We start from the raw sequence: 18,384 nt of genomic DNA, 5'->3' as shown, positions 1-18,384 counted from the left end.
AAAAAGTGCTCCATCTTCAGAAATGCAAGGGTTAGAATCATAACTGACTACATGGAAACTGCTGTCTTTCTCCAGGAAATCATTTACAGGGAGAAGCTGATAGGTATTAGCTCTCCTTTTGCCTTCTCCACAAGAAAATATATAGAACCTGTGTGTTTTGCTGATTTACAAAGGAATCACATCAATTCACAATGGGGTTTCTAACAGCTATAGAGAACGGGATATCATTTTGAGGAGTAATTCACATAATGCAAGAGGTAAATATCCAAGGATATTTAAAAATCACCAACTTTCAGAACCTGTTCTTACTAAAACACAAGTTTCTTATTGAAATATTCATTTTGCATTTTTAGCATTCAGACAGAATCATCCTATAACCTGAAATTTCTTCTGTCAACTCTCCCATAATAAAAGCTCATAAGGAAATTTTAAATGTAATGTAACAAACTCAAAAATTTCTTACATTTTATGCAATTTTCTGTGCCTGACTGTGACTGTTCCCTTATGCCATTTTAGAGTTTTTGAAAATTTACTTTAAGTGACATGTAATTATAAACTGAAAAAGTAACAAACTTAGCTCCTATAATGGCTAATAAGAAATACATCCACAAAGACTATTGATATATACAAAGCAAGAAAACACCTATGGACACCATAGTTCACAAAGCACATCAGAAATAGGTGATTGTTATAATACATAATAATATTCTACCTTGCAACATATAGACTCACACAAATAATCAATAAAACACTCAGCGCTAGGATTTATGCAGCACAGCTTTGGTGTGTCTGCTTTTGCTTACACACACATCTATATTTGCATAGATATTCATAAAAAAATTCTTCCAACAAATCACAGCAATCATAACAAATTCCCATTACTTACTTTTGAATAAAGATAATTACATACTGTCAATGACCACTCATTTTAAAATTTGACAGTATTAAATCTTACTCACACCATTGAAATAGCATTAATTTACGGTTTTCCAGGAAATCTGAACATTAGCATGTGTTATTATCATCACATACACAAATACTAAACAACATGATACATTCTCTCAGCAAATGCTTTGTTAACTTGCCCAGTGACTTGACAAACAAAATTTTTTCATCATTATGAAATTTATATCATTACAGCATTGCATCCAGTAAACATTCATATTTTAATTAGACTATGATATCAGCTAGAGGAGACTGTAATAGGTAACATCTGTGCTGGAATTTGATAGTCACTTTTCTCTAGAGACCACTGGTAGAGCATATTAGCTCATTTTCTACAGCCTGTATTAACATATTTTAATGTAGGACCAATATCACCCTCATCACAGGCAAATGTTCACCTTTTTCTCCTGACTGCTGAACAATCTAAATGTCTATTTTAGGACAACCTTGAGACCTCCAAAGCACTGCAGATGCTACTGTACTCTACAAACTCTCTGAGTTACACACCACCCTTCTATGTCCAAATATGACACTGAGAACTAATGAATGCATCTCTATCCTTGGAAGAAATATCACAGGCTGCAGAATTTTTGCTCAGTGTGTCATTAGGTGTTTGCTTTGTTTCGGTAGAAACTCAAGCTGATTAAAGGAGCTGTTCATATTGTCCCTTGCTTTAAGGGGAGGGCTTACATACTCCACACATTGTTCAAAATTCCTTTCCAAAGGCCATGTATGTGGACCTCAAGTGAGTAAATCATGTAACATATGCCTTTCCTTTTGCCTTTTTTTTTTTTAATCTGTTTTGCCCAAGCCCAGATGGAATATCCAGTGCTGATGTCCTACCACTCCAAGGAATATTCAAATCCCTTTGTCACAAGAACACTAATTCCAACAATTTTTATTGGTCAATTTTTCTGCCTCTTCAGAAGGGAAGTCCAAGCTTAAAAGGGTCCAGAATGCTGTCTGCAACATATATTAATTATTCATTTATCCTGGTAAATTATGCAAGCCAGATCTTCCATTATCACTGGGGCTACCAGTTAAGGCTTCTCCAGCTTTTAGCTTTTTTTATTCCCTTGATACATAGATAACAGCAGACTAACCCAGCAGTGCTCACTTCTCTGCTCACAGATAGGAGCCTCTTATTGTTTCTCAATTTTTTCTACTTTTCACTAGCTCCCAATTCTCTGAGCCTCTTATTTTATTCTAACCAGCAGCCTTCTATCTTAATTTGATCCAACTTTCTTTAAAAGGCAACAGAATCTCCAGTAAAATATATATACTCTTTCTGTGTTCATGCAAAGCACAGTCCTGCGTCATGTTGCTCAGCTTGTAGATGTGTAAGCAGCACAAGAACACCTCTGTTGCTCATTTCAGTGAAAGTATTCTGCTGCCTAAAATTTTGCATTATATCTTTAATACCTTGTTTTGATAATTTCTCACACTGTCCTCTTAGCCAGGATTTAAATTTAAGGAAAAAAAAAAAAACTAAAAACTCTTTGTTCCTCAAAATAAGTAGAAATAGAGATAGTGAAGGGATAATGGTCACATGATATTTGATCTCTATCCAAAGTTCATGAAAAATTTGTGGTGGGAGTCACAAAGAAAGATGAGACATCCTGTCAAAAGATGTTTGTGACTGACCCAGGTATCCTGGAAAAAAATGACTGAAGCCTCTCTACTTGGAAAGAGAGACATCAGTGTCTGCAAAAAAGACACTGTCATAGCATAAACTATGTTTGTTTCTATGTCAATATATAATATATGGTTCAGATATTTAAGTCACAAAGGAGGGGTGGAGAGCTTTACTCCAAAATAAGTTAGAAATAACAGACATCTCAGATACAGAAGATTACACGAGAACATTCCAAATTACTTTTTTTTTTTTTCAAAAAGATAGAAAGCAGTTATCAATAGTTTGAAACAGTAGGCCCTCCCTTGTGAGAGTTAAGGGATATAATGTAAAGCAGAACAGGAGTTGAAGCCAAGTTATACCTCAGAAGGATTCCAAGAAAGATTTTGCTGTAAAAGCAAATATATTTTATTAAAACTATAAAAAACTGAATGGATCACAAAAGCATCTCAGCATTTTAAGACAATACAAGGACACAGAGAGCATTCCTATATTTGCTTGTAGCAAAACCATCACTTTTTGAATCTCTTTTACAATGTTGGTAACAGCTACATCAGATGTGTTAGAGCAATGTAAAAGTATCTTAGAATAGCTTGAGTTAAGAGTGGTGCCAGATGAATGACTAAAATAGGGCATTCTGGGATCTGAAGAGTTACAGCTCATCCAACGATCTTCCTGAAGCACTCGTGTGAAGCTGAGCTTTCCAGGAAATTTCCCAAGGGACAATATAAGAAAAACCTCCCACTCATGCTATGTGGCCAGTTCTGAGAAAGGGCATTGCAAAAGTGAGGCAAACAAGTATTTTCAAAGAATCAGTGGTGGTTAGTAAAGCCCTAAGTCATGCAGCATGAGAAGAGACTAGCAGCAAACACCAAAATCCCTAGGGAACAAGCCACAACAAAGAGGCAATGCTCTTGATTACAGAAAGAGCAGAAGCACAGACAGATCTGCAACTGAGATACTGAGGAAGTTTTCACAAGAGAAGGAGATGATGCATACTGAGCAGTTTTTCCAAGGAATAATATAAAGAGTCTGCAATGGCCTGGGTCCCCAAACCAGTCTTATCACCACAAGCCAACTGACAGCCAGGGGAAAGAAATCAACTCTAAGCATCCAAAACAAATAGAAAGCTTCATGAAAATGGAATCAGACGTCTCCTGGCTGAGGAAAACAAGCTATGAGAAAATGAAAAATTGTTTGTCTTACTGCTACATTTGCATTTTGAAAATTATATTCAGAAACTATTATGTTATAGATTTTTATCCAGAATCTATATAATTCATTTTTCTCATCATGATTTGGACAAAGGAGCAGAAAGAAGGCTTCTTAAATTTGCAGATGAAAACAATGAGTGTGCTTGGAGGAGATACTTGTGGAATGAGATAAAAGAAAAAAATATTAATAAAGGACAAAGGTGAAATCCTACATGTCAAATTTCATGGGTAAGAGAGAGGTGAAAAAATATATTGTGGGAAAGAAGATTAGGAGTTACAGTGAATTACAAGCTGAACTCGAATCAACCATCCGTTTTGGAAAACAGAAAATACTGAACTGGTATGTATTGTTTGAGAGCTATGTGAAACACTTTTTCAGTCTACTCAGCAATAGTCAAGCTTCACACTGAGCCCACTGTCAAGCCTGGGCACAACAATTCCAGAAGGACACACATCATTGGGAAGTAGCCCCTCAGGAATATTATCAGAGGACAGAGGGAAAAAATAAAAAAATCTGTATGAAGTTCTAGTTGTGTTTTTTGTTTGGTTTGGAATTTATTTTGTTTTGTCTTTTGCTTAGTTTTAGCTAATTATATATTAGATAAACTATTCAAAATTTATCTAAAGTCTATATTATATTCAACCACATAAAATAATTTCACAACACTTGTTTCTACATTCATATTTCTTTTTGTCTGTGTACAGATTTAAAGGTCAGCAGGTCACAGAAGCTCTGCATTCATTAATGTGTTTGGTTAAAACTTTGCTTCATTTGTTTACATAGGTAAAACCCTTAGGAAAGTATTTTATGAACTCCCATTGGCACTTGTGACTTCACAAATAAGCTCTAAAAAGAAGAAAAACCATGAGGAATGCTATTTATTCTCTGACTTCTATTTATAAACAGAATGTATTAGTGGACATATGAGGGTGAGCTGTATGTACAGAATATTCTCATTTCATAGGCAGGCACAGATCAGTTCTTCCTGTGCTCTGAACCAGTCCAAAGCTGTGTGCAAATGCCACCCACAATCTCCACAGACCTCCAGTTACAGCTCAGTGCCGCGCTAATACAGCCACAAGAAATTCCAGATCAGAGCTAGCACCAAGCCCAGCAAGATTTCTCATGCCTGCCTGCAGAAATACCTTTTCACAGCATCTGTTAAAACCTTACTGCACATTGTGGATTTGGTCCTTTCTTTCCGTCAAAAGCTGGTAACGTCTCCCCTAATTTTTTTAGAAAAATGGTGGGACCATTTAAAAAATCAAGATCAGCTCTCTGTTTGTTTAGGACTGATTACAGTACTGTCACTCTGGTTAGTGTTAGTATACAGTGTTGTATTTTAAGACAGCTTACAGCTACAGTCCTAAAATAAACACAAATAAAATACCATTGCACTGAGTATGAAGGAAGACTATGTTCACATAAGCAGGCCTCAGAATGCAAGTCTGAAGACAGCTCAGTCTGGAGATAACCTTTGTGCTATTTTTGGAGACTGCCACCTTCAAAAGCATGCTTCATCTGCTGCAGCAAACCAGGCCATGCAAAGGAACATACACTTAAAGTCCCAGGCACTAATTATTTGAATTTTGCCTTGAATTTCAAATGAATGTCCCCATTTACTGGAATGTTAGGAATTTTAGTGGAATTTTATTTGGGAGTTTTAGGTACAGAAGCCCACTAAAATCAGCGGGAATATTTCTGGGTGTTTGTGAGATGTCCAGTCAGGTTACTGATAATGTTTTATTGCCTGCTTTTGGAGTATGAACATGTTCATGAATATGGTTCTGACTGTTAAATTAAGTGATGAGCAAATACCGTCCCAAAAATTCTGATAATCAAGTGGTTTCTCTTATCTCCCTTAAAAGGATTTATTCACTTTTTAACACAGGCTGTCAGACCTGCTTCAGCAGTTAGGAAAAGTCCTTTTGTTTATTTTACTAACGGCAGATTTGAATGAGACCCTTTTTCTGAGAAGTCTGTGACATAAGATTCATCTTACCTTCAGCTGTACCAGGTGCACATCCACGTGCTTGCTCTCCGAGTCCTGCTGGACGGAGTAGGTCAGATCCCGGACTCTTTCCGACGTCATCCGGAGCCAGGTCTCAATTTCTGGCAAGTGGAGAACAATCTTCCAGTCAGCCCCGGTGTGTAGAGGAGGAGGCTTTTCATACTGCTGGCCTGGGTCAAGGTCCTTCATGACATCCCCTTCCCCTTCTTGTTCCACTGTGGGAGTCATGTTGATGAGCATGGGAGAGGCATCAGAGGGCATCGGATCCAGGTCTGGCGTTCTCATGGGAGAAAGCGCTACGTCCATGGCTAACATGTGGGAGTCTAAACCGTACTTCTTTCAAAAATAGCTGCAAAGATAAAAAGAAAACAAGCTGCTGTTTTAAGACTAACTTTAGCAACAAAATACTCAAAGGCAAGCAGTAAATGATAATGTCTGAAATTTATTGCACACCTAAATAAATTCTTCAGCCTAAAAATTTATGCTGGAAGGTCAAGACTAAACAGACTTTTTCAAAATAACTTTGTTGATTTGAACAGGATCTTTGTATGAGAAAAGTAACGAATACTGCATTTATCTCATTGTAATTTCCGATTGTAATTTCTCATCTAATTTCCAATCAACTTGGAAATTATAGTTTTCATTAATGAAAAATATGGTTTGATTTTTTTCAGCTGCAACATAAATAAATAAATACTGACAAAGTCAGAAGGACTTTACTGAACTCCACAAGTTAATACAAGACTGGTATTCATAAACTAGTACATATTAGAACATATTCCTTGGGCCTGAAATTTAAGACTAAACACAGAATATTTCAAGATTTATTTAAATTTTCAAATTGTCCACTTGACTATTGATCATGTAAGACAAAAAAATTGCCAGCAAACTTGAGGAAATTATTGAGGACACTTGGTTGATTTATTGATTTTTGTTTAGAACTTTAAGTTCCAATAGTTTTGTTAGATTAAGAACTGTTACAATAAGCAACAACTCTAGCAAAACATAGATACAATCATTCCCAAGGTCAAAATACGTACCTAAAATTAAACCATCGTTTTACAAAGTGGCTTTATGAAAGCCCAAAGGCTGGGTCATCAATATACTCTTATGAGATCCACTGCAAAAAGCCAATAAGTAAAACATTTTACTTTGTACCTCTTCCTCTGTATGTTCTAGTTACTTGTGTACTACGCATGAAGGCTGCTATAAACCCTACACATAAAAAACACCAACAAAAAAACCCAAACAAACAACTTTACTTACTTAAGGTAAAATTTATAAGATTGTAGAAAAAACAGACCTCTCATTGTCAAATCAACACTGTGACTACTGACTTATATTCCTAAATATTTCACTTGGAATCTCAGCATCCAGAGACTACTCCTGCAGGCAGTGAGAGTATCAGAGAAGTAACCAGTCACAGTTTTGCTTGCCATAGCCAGAAAGGACAAAAAATTTATATCTTATGTAAATTTGATTTTATTTCCTACCCTGCTGCTACTTAGTAAATCAGTGTTTGCACATCTATCACACTTGCAAAACAATATATTAAAGTTATACTAAATATTAACACTAAATATAAATTTGTCCCTTTAGAACAAAATTTTCTATCAGTGCAATCAAGCAAGGAAATGATAGAAGAATTCAAATATTCTCAGTGCCTGCTGTACAATTCCCAACTCTTTTAGCTCAAATGTCAAAAAATTGTTTATTAAATGCTGCTAAATAAAAAGTTTTGCAGAAAACTGAATGAAATTAAAATTCCAGGATGCCGAGTATTTTTTAAGTTCGTCTCTTTACATTGCCTATTTTTCAGCTTCAACTCTGTTGCCATAAGTACTCAGCATAAATTGTTAGAAAAAACAGGGTAATAATTTCTTTGTCAGACATTGCTGATCACAGCCCTAGTTCTAGCACAGAATTCACCTGTTTTAGCAGCCAAAACTATCTCAATATTTAAAACATGTTCTTTACATTATTTCCTCCTGAAAGTGAAATTTTGGTGAAACACACGTGGTCCTTATTCGTGCATGTTTATTGTTAAACACGCCTATCAGAGAAACAGTTGGTTGTGAATCACTAAATGATACCAAAGCACAGGAAGAGCAGCGCTTGCTTCGTAGTTTTTTCACGAAAAAAATAACCCCTGGCACTCTTACAGAGTTTTTTTGGGCATGACTCAGCTCTAGTAAGGACATTAAAGCAATTAGCAAACAGAAATGAAAACATGCTCCTGCAGAAGCAAACAAAAGCTGGTCCGTGCTGCATGCAGTGCGAATTCTGCCTTTCATGCACTGAGTGTGCAATTAGCAGCCATTAGGAACCTGCTGACCTGGTTTTTGTTACCATGTGCTTGACTCTCTCTGAGTGGCTCTCCAGCATTACAGCTAAAGCCTCCTTAACCCTAGAAGCTCTTAAAGTCAAGTCCTTTACATTCTTTCCTTCCTGCCAGAAGGAAAGTTGCAACATTTCAATTAAGAACACGTGGAGAAATTTAAAAATATATCGTTCTTTCGATAGTCTTAAAAAAAAAAAAAAAAAAATCAAAAAAATTCGTAAAAACTAATAAAATCCACCCTGGATACTAATTAGCAAGGTCTGGTTTAAAAAGCTTTAAAAAGCTCACAAACGCTTGAAAGGAGAAACTCGCAGCTAGAAACGACCGAATTCCAACAGTAGGACACAGATTTCTTTAAATTGATTCTTGGCAGAATAAAAAGGCACCATCATCCAGCTATGTTGCGAGGAAGGAACAGCGGAAAGGCTCTCCAAGAAGACTGGCATCGAAGGAGTGCGGGCACACTTGAGCTCCTGAAATCCCGGGAGAAGCCGGGAGCTCTGCGCCCGCCGCGTCCCGCCCGCAGCGCCCCCGCCCGCCCCCTGCTCTGCCCCGGCCCCGGCCCCGGCTCTGCCCGAGCCCCGGCTCTGCCCCGGCCCCGGCCCCGGCTCTGCCCGAGCCCCGGCTCTGCCCCGGCCCCGGCTGCCGGCAGAAAGCAGAATATAAAACATTTACATTTTAAATGACTGGTTTAAATGCTGGCCTTACATTTTGTTCTATTTCTGGAGTATTTTTTTTTTTCCAGATTTTGTGAGATGTACAAATAGTGAATTGTAAACCACTACAATGAGTGTTAGAACAGATATCAAAACTGGATAAATTTTTTTTAGAGGTGGTCTTTATACCTTGAAAAAATAAATCTTGAATGAGGTAAAGAAGGGATTTTTTTTCCTTCTAAGCATGACTTTATTGCTGCCAAAATTTTTTTATAAAATTTAAAAGCTATGCTCAGTCTCATTTTCTGCATCATAAAAATCCTGGTAGCATCAATGACAGTTTTTGGTGGGAAAACAATTCTAAATCACATTCCAGCTTTTTTTAAAGCCAAGCCTTTTCTGTACCCAGTAGAGTTATACAAACCAGCTGATTTTAATTTTACAGGTAAGCAGATGAAAATGCAATGTCAAATGTCCTGATCAATAAAAAGTTCATCTTTAAAGATTTTCAGGGCATAACCTTATTTTCATTGTCACAATAAGACTGAGACTTATTATAACATTATTTCTAAAAAATACTCCTCCAATTATTTATTTCTGACACCTCAAAATCTTTCAGTCTGCTGAAGGGCACATTTAAGAACCATACAACGCAGCCACCAGCTTGCATTCCTTCTGGTGGGAAAAAAAAAAATAGATGAATCGAGCATATTTTTTTGGCTTGTGTTAATTCTTTATATACAGTCTTACATTGTCATGGATACTTGTATAAAAGGTGAGAGATCCTGTGTAAGCACATGCACACATATGCTTTCTATCTCCATCTTTAGTAAGTGCATTATGCCTAACAGATGGCTGATTACCTTCCACTAATCACACAGACAATCTCACTTTCCCCTGCTTTTCCACTCAGTCAGATGCTAACACTCTTATGCAAAACATAGAATGTCTGTGTCAACCATAATTCAGTTTATCAATCACCACCAGCCTTGAAAGGCTCCTTGCACTCGTTCTGCTCCCCACATCTCCCTTGTTTATAAAGCACAGGCCACATTTGCTCTGCCAGCTATCAGATCACCCACGTTTTCCTCCTATGGCAGATACCTCCTGTCACACAAACAATCATTAAGCATTTTAAGCCATACAGTAGTCCAGTCATTGATCAGTGGTGCAGACACTGGGTCCAATGAATGTTAATGAGCTCTAATTTCCCTCACTGTCACATATTGTTAAAATCAGCCACAATCACTATACAGCCACCTGTCTGTCAAGTAAATAATTTATTTCAATCTCAAAAATGCCACAAAAAACTCCAAAGAAACTCCATCACTAAATAATTTTGTCTGCTTGCTGACTTTGAAATCTAATGATGTTAATTTTATCATCAGATTTAACAAGCTGATTGATGTTGAATTTTCTTGAATAGATACAGTGAAAATGAATGTCTCACAGACAAGTTATATTGTAATGTCTTTTCCATTTCAGTAGTCTCAGGAATACTCTGCCAAGTTATAGGGCTTATTATACTTTTCCTTGAAAATCTAATTAACTGTATCAACTACAAAGATAAACAATGTCAGTGCACAAAAACCCTGAAATATATCATGTCAGTTATATATAGAGCAAATTGAATTTAATATCACAGCAAGCCTATCCATGCTACACTGATCCTGTTGCTGATTTCTTGTATGATTTAAGAAATAAAACTATTTCAAAAAGCTTTGAAAGAACTGAATTCTAATGAACCCAATTTAGGTTTTTCTTTTCATATCATTCCTCATGAATGTGTTTCAAAAATACTTCCTTTGCAATTATCTTATTATTATATTTCAAATTCTGAACGAATTGGACAATTTTTCATTTAGGACTGATTGGCCTCCTATTTCATACGTGGGATTCTTAGAAAGTATGTCTGATAGGGAGCAGGATGATACCTCAATTCCTTCAGGATATAGACCAAAGAGGCTTGCACAGTAATACCAATATTAAGCCTGAACACTAACATGAATCGTGATTACAATTTTTAATGTGACTGATTTAAAGTCCATTAAAAAGTATCCCCAAGGCTTTAATGGCAGCAAAGCCAGACCATCAGTTTTTAACTGTGGACATCCAACCATGAACGTTCAGGTTCCTGATTATGTGATAAATCAGAATTTAAGACACCTCAATGACCCAACAAAATCTTTGTTATCTATGGTTTATTTTTCTAATACAAGGTGAAGGAAAATGTGGAAATTAAATGGCAAGTGTTCAGCCAGAAACTGGAAATTATTGCAGCAAATCAGGGAAAGTGGAAATTCTGCTGGAGGATTCGGCAAAGAATCTGTCTGAAACTGGTGTCCTAGCAGGAGAGATTGTGAAACAAATCAACAGTCCACGAGGTCTAGGCATTATATACCCAGGAAATCTCCAAGAAGCCACAGGTGAAACAGGCAAATTCCTGGTTGTGGTGTGCATGATCTTCCATTCGGAACTTCTTCAGTTCTTAGGATATCGGATTGTAAAGAAAGGTTCTACAGATCCTTTCACATGATTTTTATGCCATGAAAATGTACAGAAACTGTAGCAGAAAACCACCATTTTTTAGAGGAAGACATCCCCCCTCCCCATACACACTGCATCTGAAAAGTTCACTACTGGTGCTTTCCAGCAAAATGCTTTTGACAAGATCCAATGCCAAAGGCTAAATGAGTCTAAAAAGCCATGGTATAAGAAGGAAGGTCCTTGAATGGACAAATAATGGAAACAGTAAACAACAGAATGAAGAACAAATGCAGATCACAAGGAGGGCTTGACAGAAACCTCTGCTAAGCACTATACTTCTCAATAAACTGATCAATGACCTGAAAAATGGCTGAAAAATCAAGCAGAAAAGGTTTGTAGAAGGTATTGAAATACTTAGGACAAATATAAACTCTGAGTAAATGAGAGACGTCACAAGGCAAAAAAAATTGAGCCATAACATATCAGATTAAACTTAATATAGACAAATATTATGTATGTGAAAAAAAAAGCCACCATCCAGCCACAAAGAAAGTGAAGTCTTGCCTGAAGCAGTGCATTAAATTTATATACTCCTAGCTCATATAATTTTATGTTCTCACTAATAAAAAAGCAGGGAGACTGGCTGGAAATGATTCCATTGGAGAACTGCTATGAGGTACTACAGAAAAAAATTCTACACTACAACATATACAGACATTGAAAACAATTGTGTAGTGCCAGACTAGTATAGAGGAATGTATTCAGAGAGTCAAACATATTGTGATGGGCAGTTGCGTTTCCTGATCTTTTCTAACTCAGTACAGGTTTGCCCTGCAGTGAGCAACAGTGTCTGGGAGATGATGAGGTACAAAGAGATTAGTATTAAAATGGACAAAGACAAATTAGCTGCTTCATTTTATTTCATCATTACTTTACCGTCCTTTATCAGCTCTACACCATCTTAGGCTTTTGTTGTCCTAATTTTCACTCCAGAAAGCCAGCAATACATTGTGGCAAGTTTTATACATTGATCTTTCAGCACACCTGTGAGTGGTTTTTTGTTGAGTTTTTTTGTTTCGTGTCTTCTGGAGAGGTTTCTTGTGCATTTGTGGGGGTTGTTTTAGCTTTCCTGGATAAAGCCATTTTTGTCATTCTAGTGTCTAAGAGTGAGCAAAACATTTGCAAACAGAATTTTTTTTTCCCTTCAGCTACAAAAGTCAGATGGTGAAGGATGCATAATAACTATTCTAGCAAGAAGATGGTGTCTTGTTCCAAAATTTCTTCACAGAGATAGCGTGAAACATCTTTTAAATTGGAAGATAAAAAAAATCAAGATTAGGTTTGGCTGAATACTAATCTGGATTGAAAATGGTCTTTCAGTATAGACAGAGGCAGTGAGATATAAGTGAGAACATTCTGAGCTGTTTCTCCTATCACAGCAGAATGAAAGAAACTGGTGCAACTCTTAGCTCAAAGTTAGGGAAAATAAAAGTAGTGTTTCACTTCAATTTCACACTCTAGTTTCATTGCAAATAAATGCTAATCTCTTAGGAGAAATCTTAACATTTTTTCTGGGAGAATTTTCCAGGGGCTAAATGAGCTTATCCCTTTATATTATGGAAGCTGATTATAAGAAAATTAATTACATGTATCAAGAAGCAATATGACCTCATAATAGATCAGATAAGAAGAACTTTCTTACATGTGTTGTTCAAAGTATGTCAGTCACAGCTGGTGTCTCACTGCCTTGCAAGTCTAACATCTTTCTCTAGCAGAAAGACCATTTCAGCTTCTTCCTTAAATATGTTTACAGGTACTGCAATACTGGATGTTCTGTCAATCAGTACAAATTTTATTAAAAAAACAAACCCAAACCAACAACATCCTACCTGCAGAATTCTTCAGGGCACAATATTAGTGTGTCAGACCCAACAGGACAACTTGAGGCATTTAAATTGCCCCAGCCCCAATCCCAAGGATAAAATAGATCAAAACAGCCACAAGGCATGCCATTATTTCTGAAACTAGTTTTGTTACACTAAATTTAAACACTTTTATGATAATAAAGGTAGACTTCTGAAGAAACTGCTACATTTTGAAATGATGCACAGTGCAGCTGCTGAGACCAGAGAGCCCTTATGAAAATCAGTATTCTGTGTTAAATGAGACACAACAGCCTTTGATTAGCTGGACCTGTAAATTCTCACTGTCATGTAAAGTTTAACTGTAAGCAGTTTAGCTGCTGAGTATAATATTTTCTCAGGTCTTCTTCAGAAGAACACCAAAGCAGTTGTTTTTTTCTTAATTTCAGGATTCACAGAAAGAGACTGAGTTCTTTGGACCACAAGCTGTTTTTTTGTACTGAGTCATGCTCATGAAAGGTTCTGCTGTACTGTTTTGGTTTATGGCAGTGTCTCTTGTCAGTAATACACTATCAAATGTGTGCACGCCATTGTTTCAGACATTCAGCTACCACAGTAGTAGTGTATTGTAAAATGGTTTCTTTATTTTGGGGATGAATTTTTAATATACATTAAAATAAGATACTTGCTGTACTACAAGGATGAGCCATGGCTTCAGTAACTATTCTGCAAATTCTTTTCTCCTCAATCATGATGTGGATAAAATCCTGCCACTTCATGCTGATTTACTGGTCACCTAAAAATAGATATCCAGTCCTGTTGTGTAATCAGTCGATTGACGCCAACACATAAAATTAAGGCACGAATGTTTCTACCCTTTTAAGTAATTCTCATCTATTACACTGCTTTCTTTTGCCATAAACTTGATCAGGTACACCAAAGTTAAGTTAGAAAAGGAGTAAAAATTTTGATGGTTATGAAAATTCATGGTTCAAAATTATTTATTCAAAATCTTAACTAGTTAAAAGATGTTAACATAATGTTTATAATAGTAGTAGTCGAGAAGTAACAGTAGCTCTTTAAAAATCTTAGATATTGTACATGCTCCAGAGACAACTTATAGGAAGGAAGGAAGGAAGGAAGGCCCATTATCCCCTTTATGTAGGTAGATATCAATATTTAAACTATTTATAGTGTTAAGGGCAAGCCCAAACCCTTGCAGTCTGACTGCACCCGTGAAAATAAAAAAGGTACTTCTGGTAAGGTTTTTTTCCAATCTGGGTAGATATTGTCTTGAAGATCCTATAGAAGTGACTGAAATATTTCATAGGAAAACTATAGATTCTCACACAAGATTCTTCCAAGGAAGTTCAGTTATAGAAGAACACATGTATCTTTGAAGGATTGGGGATAAAGGAACACAACCTGTTTTTGATGTGACTTTTTTATTCCACAAGCTAAGCATTTCACCAATGCTGTGAAAAGAAGCAGACGAAGCGAAAGTCCAAGGAGTATAGACTGGAGGAAAACAGAAATGAAAGATCAGCAGGAGCTACAAGAAAACAAGCTTAAATATGGGTACAAGACAAACAGATGCTAGGAAACAGATTGAAAAAGCCAGTAATCAGAGTAATAGGAAATTGAATTTTAAATACGTCTTAAATACATGGCGGTGGGGGGGGAGAGGAAAATATGCATGCAGGAATTAGAGGGGATTTATTACTATTCTGTCTGTTCTAGAAAGAAAAAAGTTTCTGTCAGGTTACAAACTAAGACCACTGCTGACTAGCATGAACTAGTGTATCACTGCTCTGCACTTACCCCACAAGTTCGTCTCTATCAACTTTAGAGTTTGTGCCCCCCTGAGCACATTTGGGTGTGGCACTATAGTGGTGTGCCAAGGCATACTGACATATTGTTGGAGACACTTTGCCCCTGTGAGCTGAAGAGACTGAGTGTATCTGAAACTGCAGACAACAACAACAGAATGATTGAAGGAAGACACTGGAGAAGAACAACTCTACTGGAAAAAATCAGCAATGAATGGAATGAAAGCTTAGGAAAATACATTCAGTGTCATGCTTGATGGTACTCTCTTCTTATTCAGCACCCACGTGACAAAATGTCCAGACTTCAGAGCAAACCACTAAGAAGAACAAAATATAATCAAACAAGAAATGGATAGGCAGGTGTTTTCACACACATACTTCCAGTGGTCTATTGACATATTTCCTACCATGAACAATTCATCCTTGTTATAGCAAAGGAAAATTCTCAGCCATTTGCCATTGCTCATGAAAACCAACGTGTTCATGCCTTCTGCCAATCAGAACTTCATTGGAAGAAAAATATTCCTCTTTTAGTCTTGCAAGACATACTTCTCAAAGTCCTATGTGACCAAGTAGTAAGGTAATCCCCAAACTCCAAACTGGTATGAGTAAAAATTTTGGTTTAAAGAAGAACTCTACCTGCAATTACAAATTTTTAAGAAGGATAGAACTCTTTACTTCATAAAGGCAAGCACAGGAGGGAAAAGTACAATCTATAAAATTATAAGGTCGCTTTCATTGTTTGCACAGAGTGTCTTTGTATCACAGGAGGCACCTGCCTCTATTCTAACGCTTTATATGATGGACTAGATGATATTATGACTGTACTTAAGAAATGACACAAGAACTCATGAAAATATGGCTTGAAGCATCAGTTCTGTCTGCATGAGGGGAAGGGAAATGAGGGGAAATAAAGGGAAGGGTACAGATTTAAAGCTCAGAGTTTCACTACAGGTACTCTGATAGGAATTCTATTTACTCTGGAAAACATTTTTCTTTCTTCCTACCTTCCTCAATGATTTTGACTCCTATTCTATGATAACAGGACAAAGAGGCACCTAAATACCTTCTTTGTAAGACCAAACATGCAAAATGGTAAAGAGATCACCTTAAAATACTAAAAAGCCATCTCAAAAATGACTTTGCACAATGGGTCCTGACCAAACTGCACTATAAGAACCGATACCTGACCACCTGCAGAGTAGATTGGAACTTGATTTTCGTAATCATCTGTGGGCTGGCACGGAAGAGAAAAATGTCAGTCTACAGCTACAGAAGCTACTTATATGTGAGAATAAGCAGGTTTGGATATTTCTGATTCAGATCCTTGAATCCCTGTAACTCAGAAAGCATTGCCTTTGTTTTCTGCCTCATTATGACTGAGCTACACAATGTCCTTCTGCACAATGAGAATGTACATACAGCTATGGTTGTTTATTTTTTTTCTCCTGATATAAAAGTGCACATAGCATCATGCTCTGAGGCTTCTCTGAATACTTTCAAGCACAGAAGATTCTCCTAGAAATGTGACTGGGGATTTATATTAAATTTTCCAAGACCAGAAATAATTATACTAGGCAAATAGGATCTTAAGATACCACTTCATGAGAGTAGCTCGAGAATGACGGATCTTACCCCGTCTGCTGCCACCAGCAGGTGATGTTTGCACCAGCACATTTTATGAATGAAGAAACTGCAAACTCCCCCTTCTCCACATATATACGGTGCATACTTTTAGTCAATCTGTACAAATCACATAATTTTCGTATTATTTTCAAAATTTTACTAAAAAAGTTAATAATATGAATCGATTAACAGATGCCATAAAACAGACCACAGGAGGTCCATTAATTTGCTATGCAAATTACATTTTAGATCTACTACCTAAAAATCCAGTAGGATCTACACTCTTTCTGAGAAACTGAAAAAATTGTATGAAATGGTACTTTTGTTAGGTTAAATTTCAAGTCAGTATATATATATATATATAATTATATATATATATAATTATATATATATATGTAATTACTCCTCTTTCCAGTTCAGCAACTTTTCCATCTTACGACCAATTATGTGCAAAGTGCATGAAAAAGGAAGATTACAAGTGGGAAGAATGAAGAAAAAGCCACTTATCCAGAAGTAACAGCAATTCCTGTCCATGTTATTATTCACAGTTTTATTCTGTATTTTCTTGTTCTGTTTGACCTTCAAATTTTGCACATAAAAAAAAAGTCCATTATGATGGAATAGTACCTAGTTCTAAAAATATATTTTTATCACTTTTTTGAGCATACTGCTACAAGTCAATCATATGTCTTCAGTTTATGGAGTATTTTTTAAATTATAATTTTTGCTCAGGAAAAGCAAGTTAAATAGGCAACATTTGTTCAGACACCTGTGTAAACACAGAGTTGTGAACTGTATGCATGTGTGATATTTTATTCTTCCAGAAAAAAAATTATTGTGGGAAAATGCTAAAAAGTAGAAAAATAAGGCACAGCCATTTTAGAACTGTATGCATGGTACAAGCAGATATATGGTAATGATTGATATCTTGGATGCAATTTCAATAATAATATTTTAAACATGAAATGATTGAATTTATAGTAAGTCATGTAGTTCTCTATGTGATTTCCTAACTTTAAATAGTAAATTCTGTAATGAAAATACTATGCATCTGTTTTTGCTCTATGTAGCTTTTAGTCTGGAAATTGGGATTGAAATTCCATGAGATTTTCTCTCACCAGATGTCACTGCTTTTTAGGTTTGAAATGTTCACAAAATAAAATTTCTTCCATGACACTTATTTGTTCTTGAGCTAAACCAAGGAATTTGGAGGCACATAAAAGGCTTAAAACCCACTAAAAAGTTCAAAACATGTTAAACTGTTTTCTCAAGGCTGTTATGAAATGCATCTTGGAGAGTTTCAATTTAGTTACTTGCTGTTGCCAACCTATGGTGCATGCAGCTGGGATGACTACAGTAACCAAGCAAACACGGGTTTTCAGCTTAAGTTAAAATACTGACTTTTTGCCTGAAAACTCTGATTTTTGTTCAGAGAGATAGAAAAACAAACATGATTTTATAGAACCTACATTTCCTGAAATTTCAGGATAACCACTTGGGAACGCTCACACCACAATTCCAACAACTGCATTAAAAGAAGTTTACAAAAAGTAGAATTAAACTGGAACAACTCAGCAAGCTTCACCCAAAACACCCCATAAAGTTCTGTTTAAGGTGCTTTCTTTCACAGAGGGTGCCAGTTCCTAAAAATAGCAGGAATTAGAGGTCTTGCTTTAAAATACCTGCAACCATTTGTGAATGCATGAGGAACTATTCCACCACTTTTCCTTTCCAAATACAAAGAGGTGGTTTTATCCAGGCATGAGGCTTCACATTTAG

At 36.3% G+C, this 18,384-nt stretch overlaps 1 protein-coding gene across 5 annotated transcripts in view; it reads right to left on the bottom strand.

Annotated features, from left to right (window-relative positions):
• Nucleotides 1–18,384, bottom strand: part of AKAP6 (A-kinase anchoring protein 6) — a 258,093-nt gene that overhangs the window by 204,234 nt on the left and 35,475 nt on the right. For 4 of the 5 annotated variants that reach the window (XM_015631792.2, XM_015631791.2, XM_015631795.2 and 1 more), the window contains one exon: nucleotides 5,796–6,153. In XM_015631792.2, the coding sequence (XP_015487278.1) occupies nucleotides 5,796–6,119 (324 nt within the window). In that variant the 5' untranslated portion in view covers nucleotides 6,120–6,153. Of the gene's footprint in view, nucleotides 1–5,795; nucleotides 6,154–6,844; nucleotides 6,925–8,433; nucleotides 8,572–18,384 lie in introns of those variants that run through there. The other variant, XM_015631794.2, reaches the window with a different exon arrangement.

This window comes from Parus major, chromosome 5, assembly GCF_001522545.3.
Source record: "Parus major isolate Abel chromosome 5, Parus_major1.1, whole genome shotgun sequence".
NCBI lineage: Eukaryota > Metazoa > Chordata > Aves > Passeriformes > Paridae > Parus > Parus major.
The sequence above is the reverse complement of the archived record's forward strand: the minus strand, read 5'-3'. Positions and strand labels throughout refer to the sequence as shown.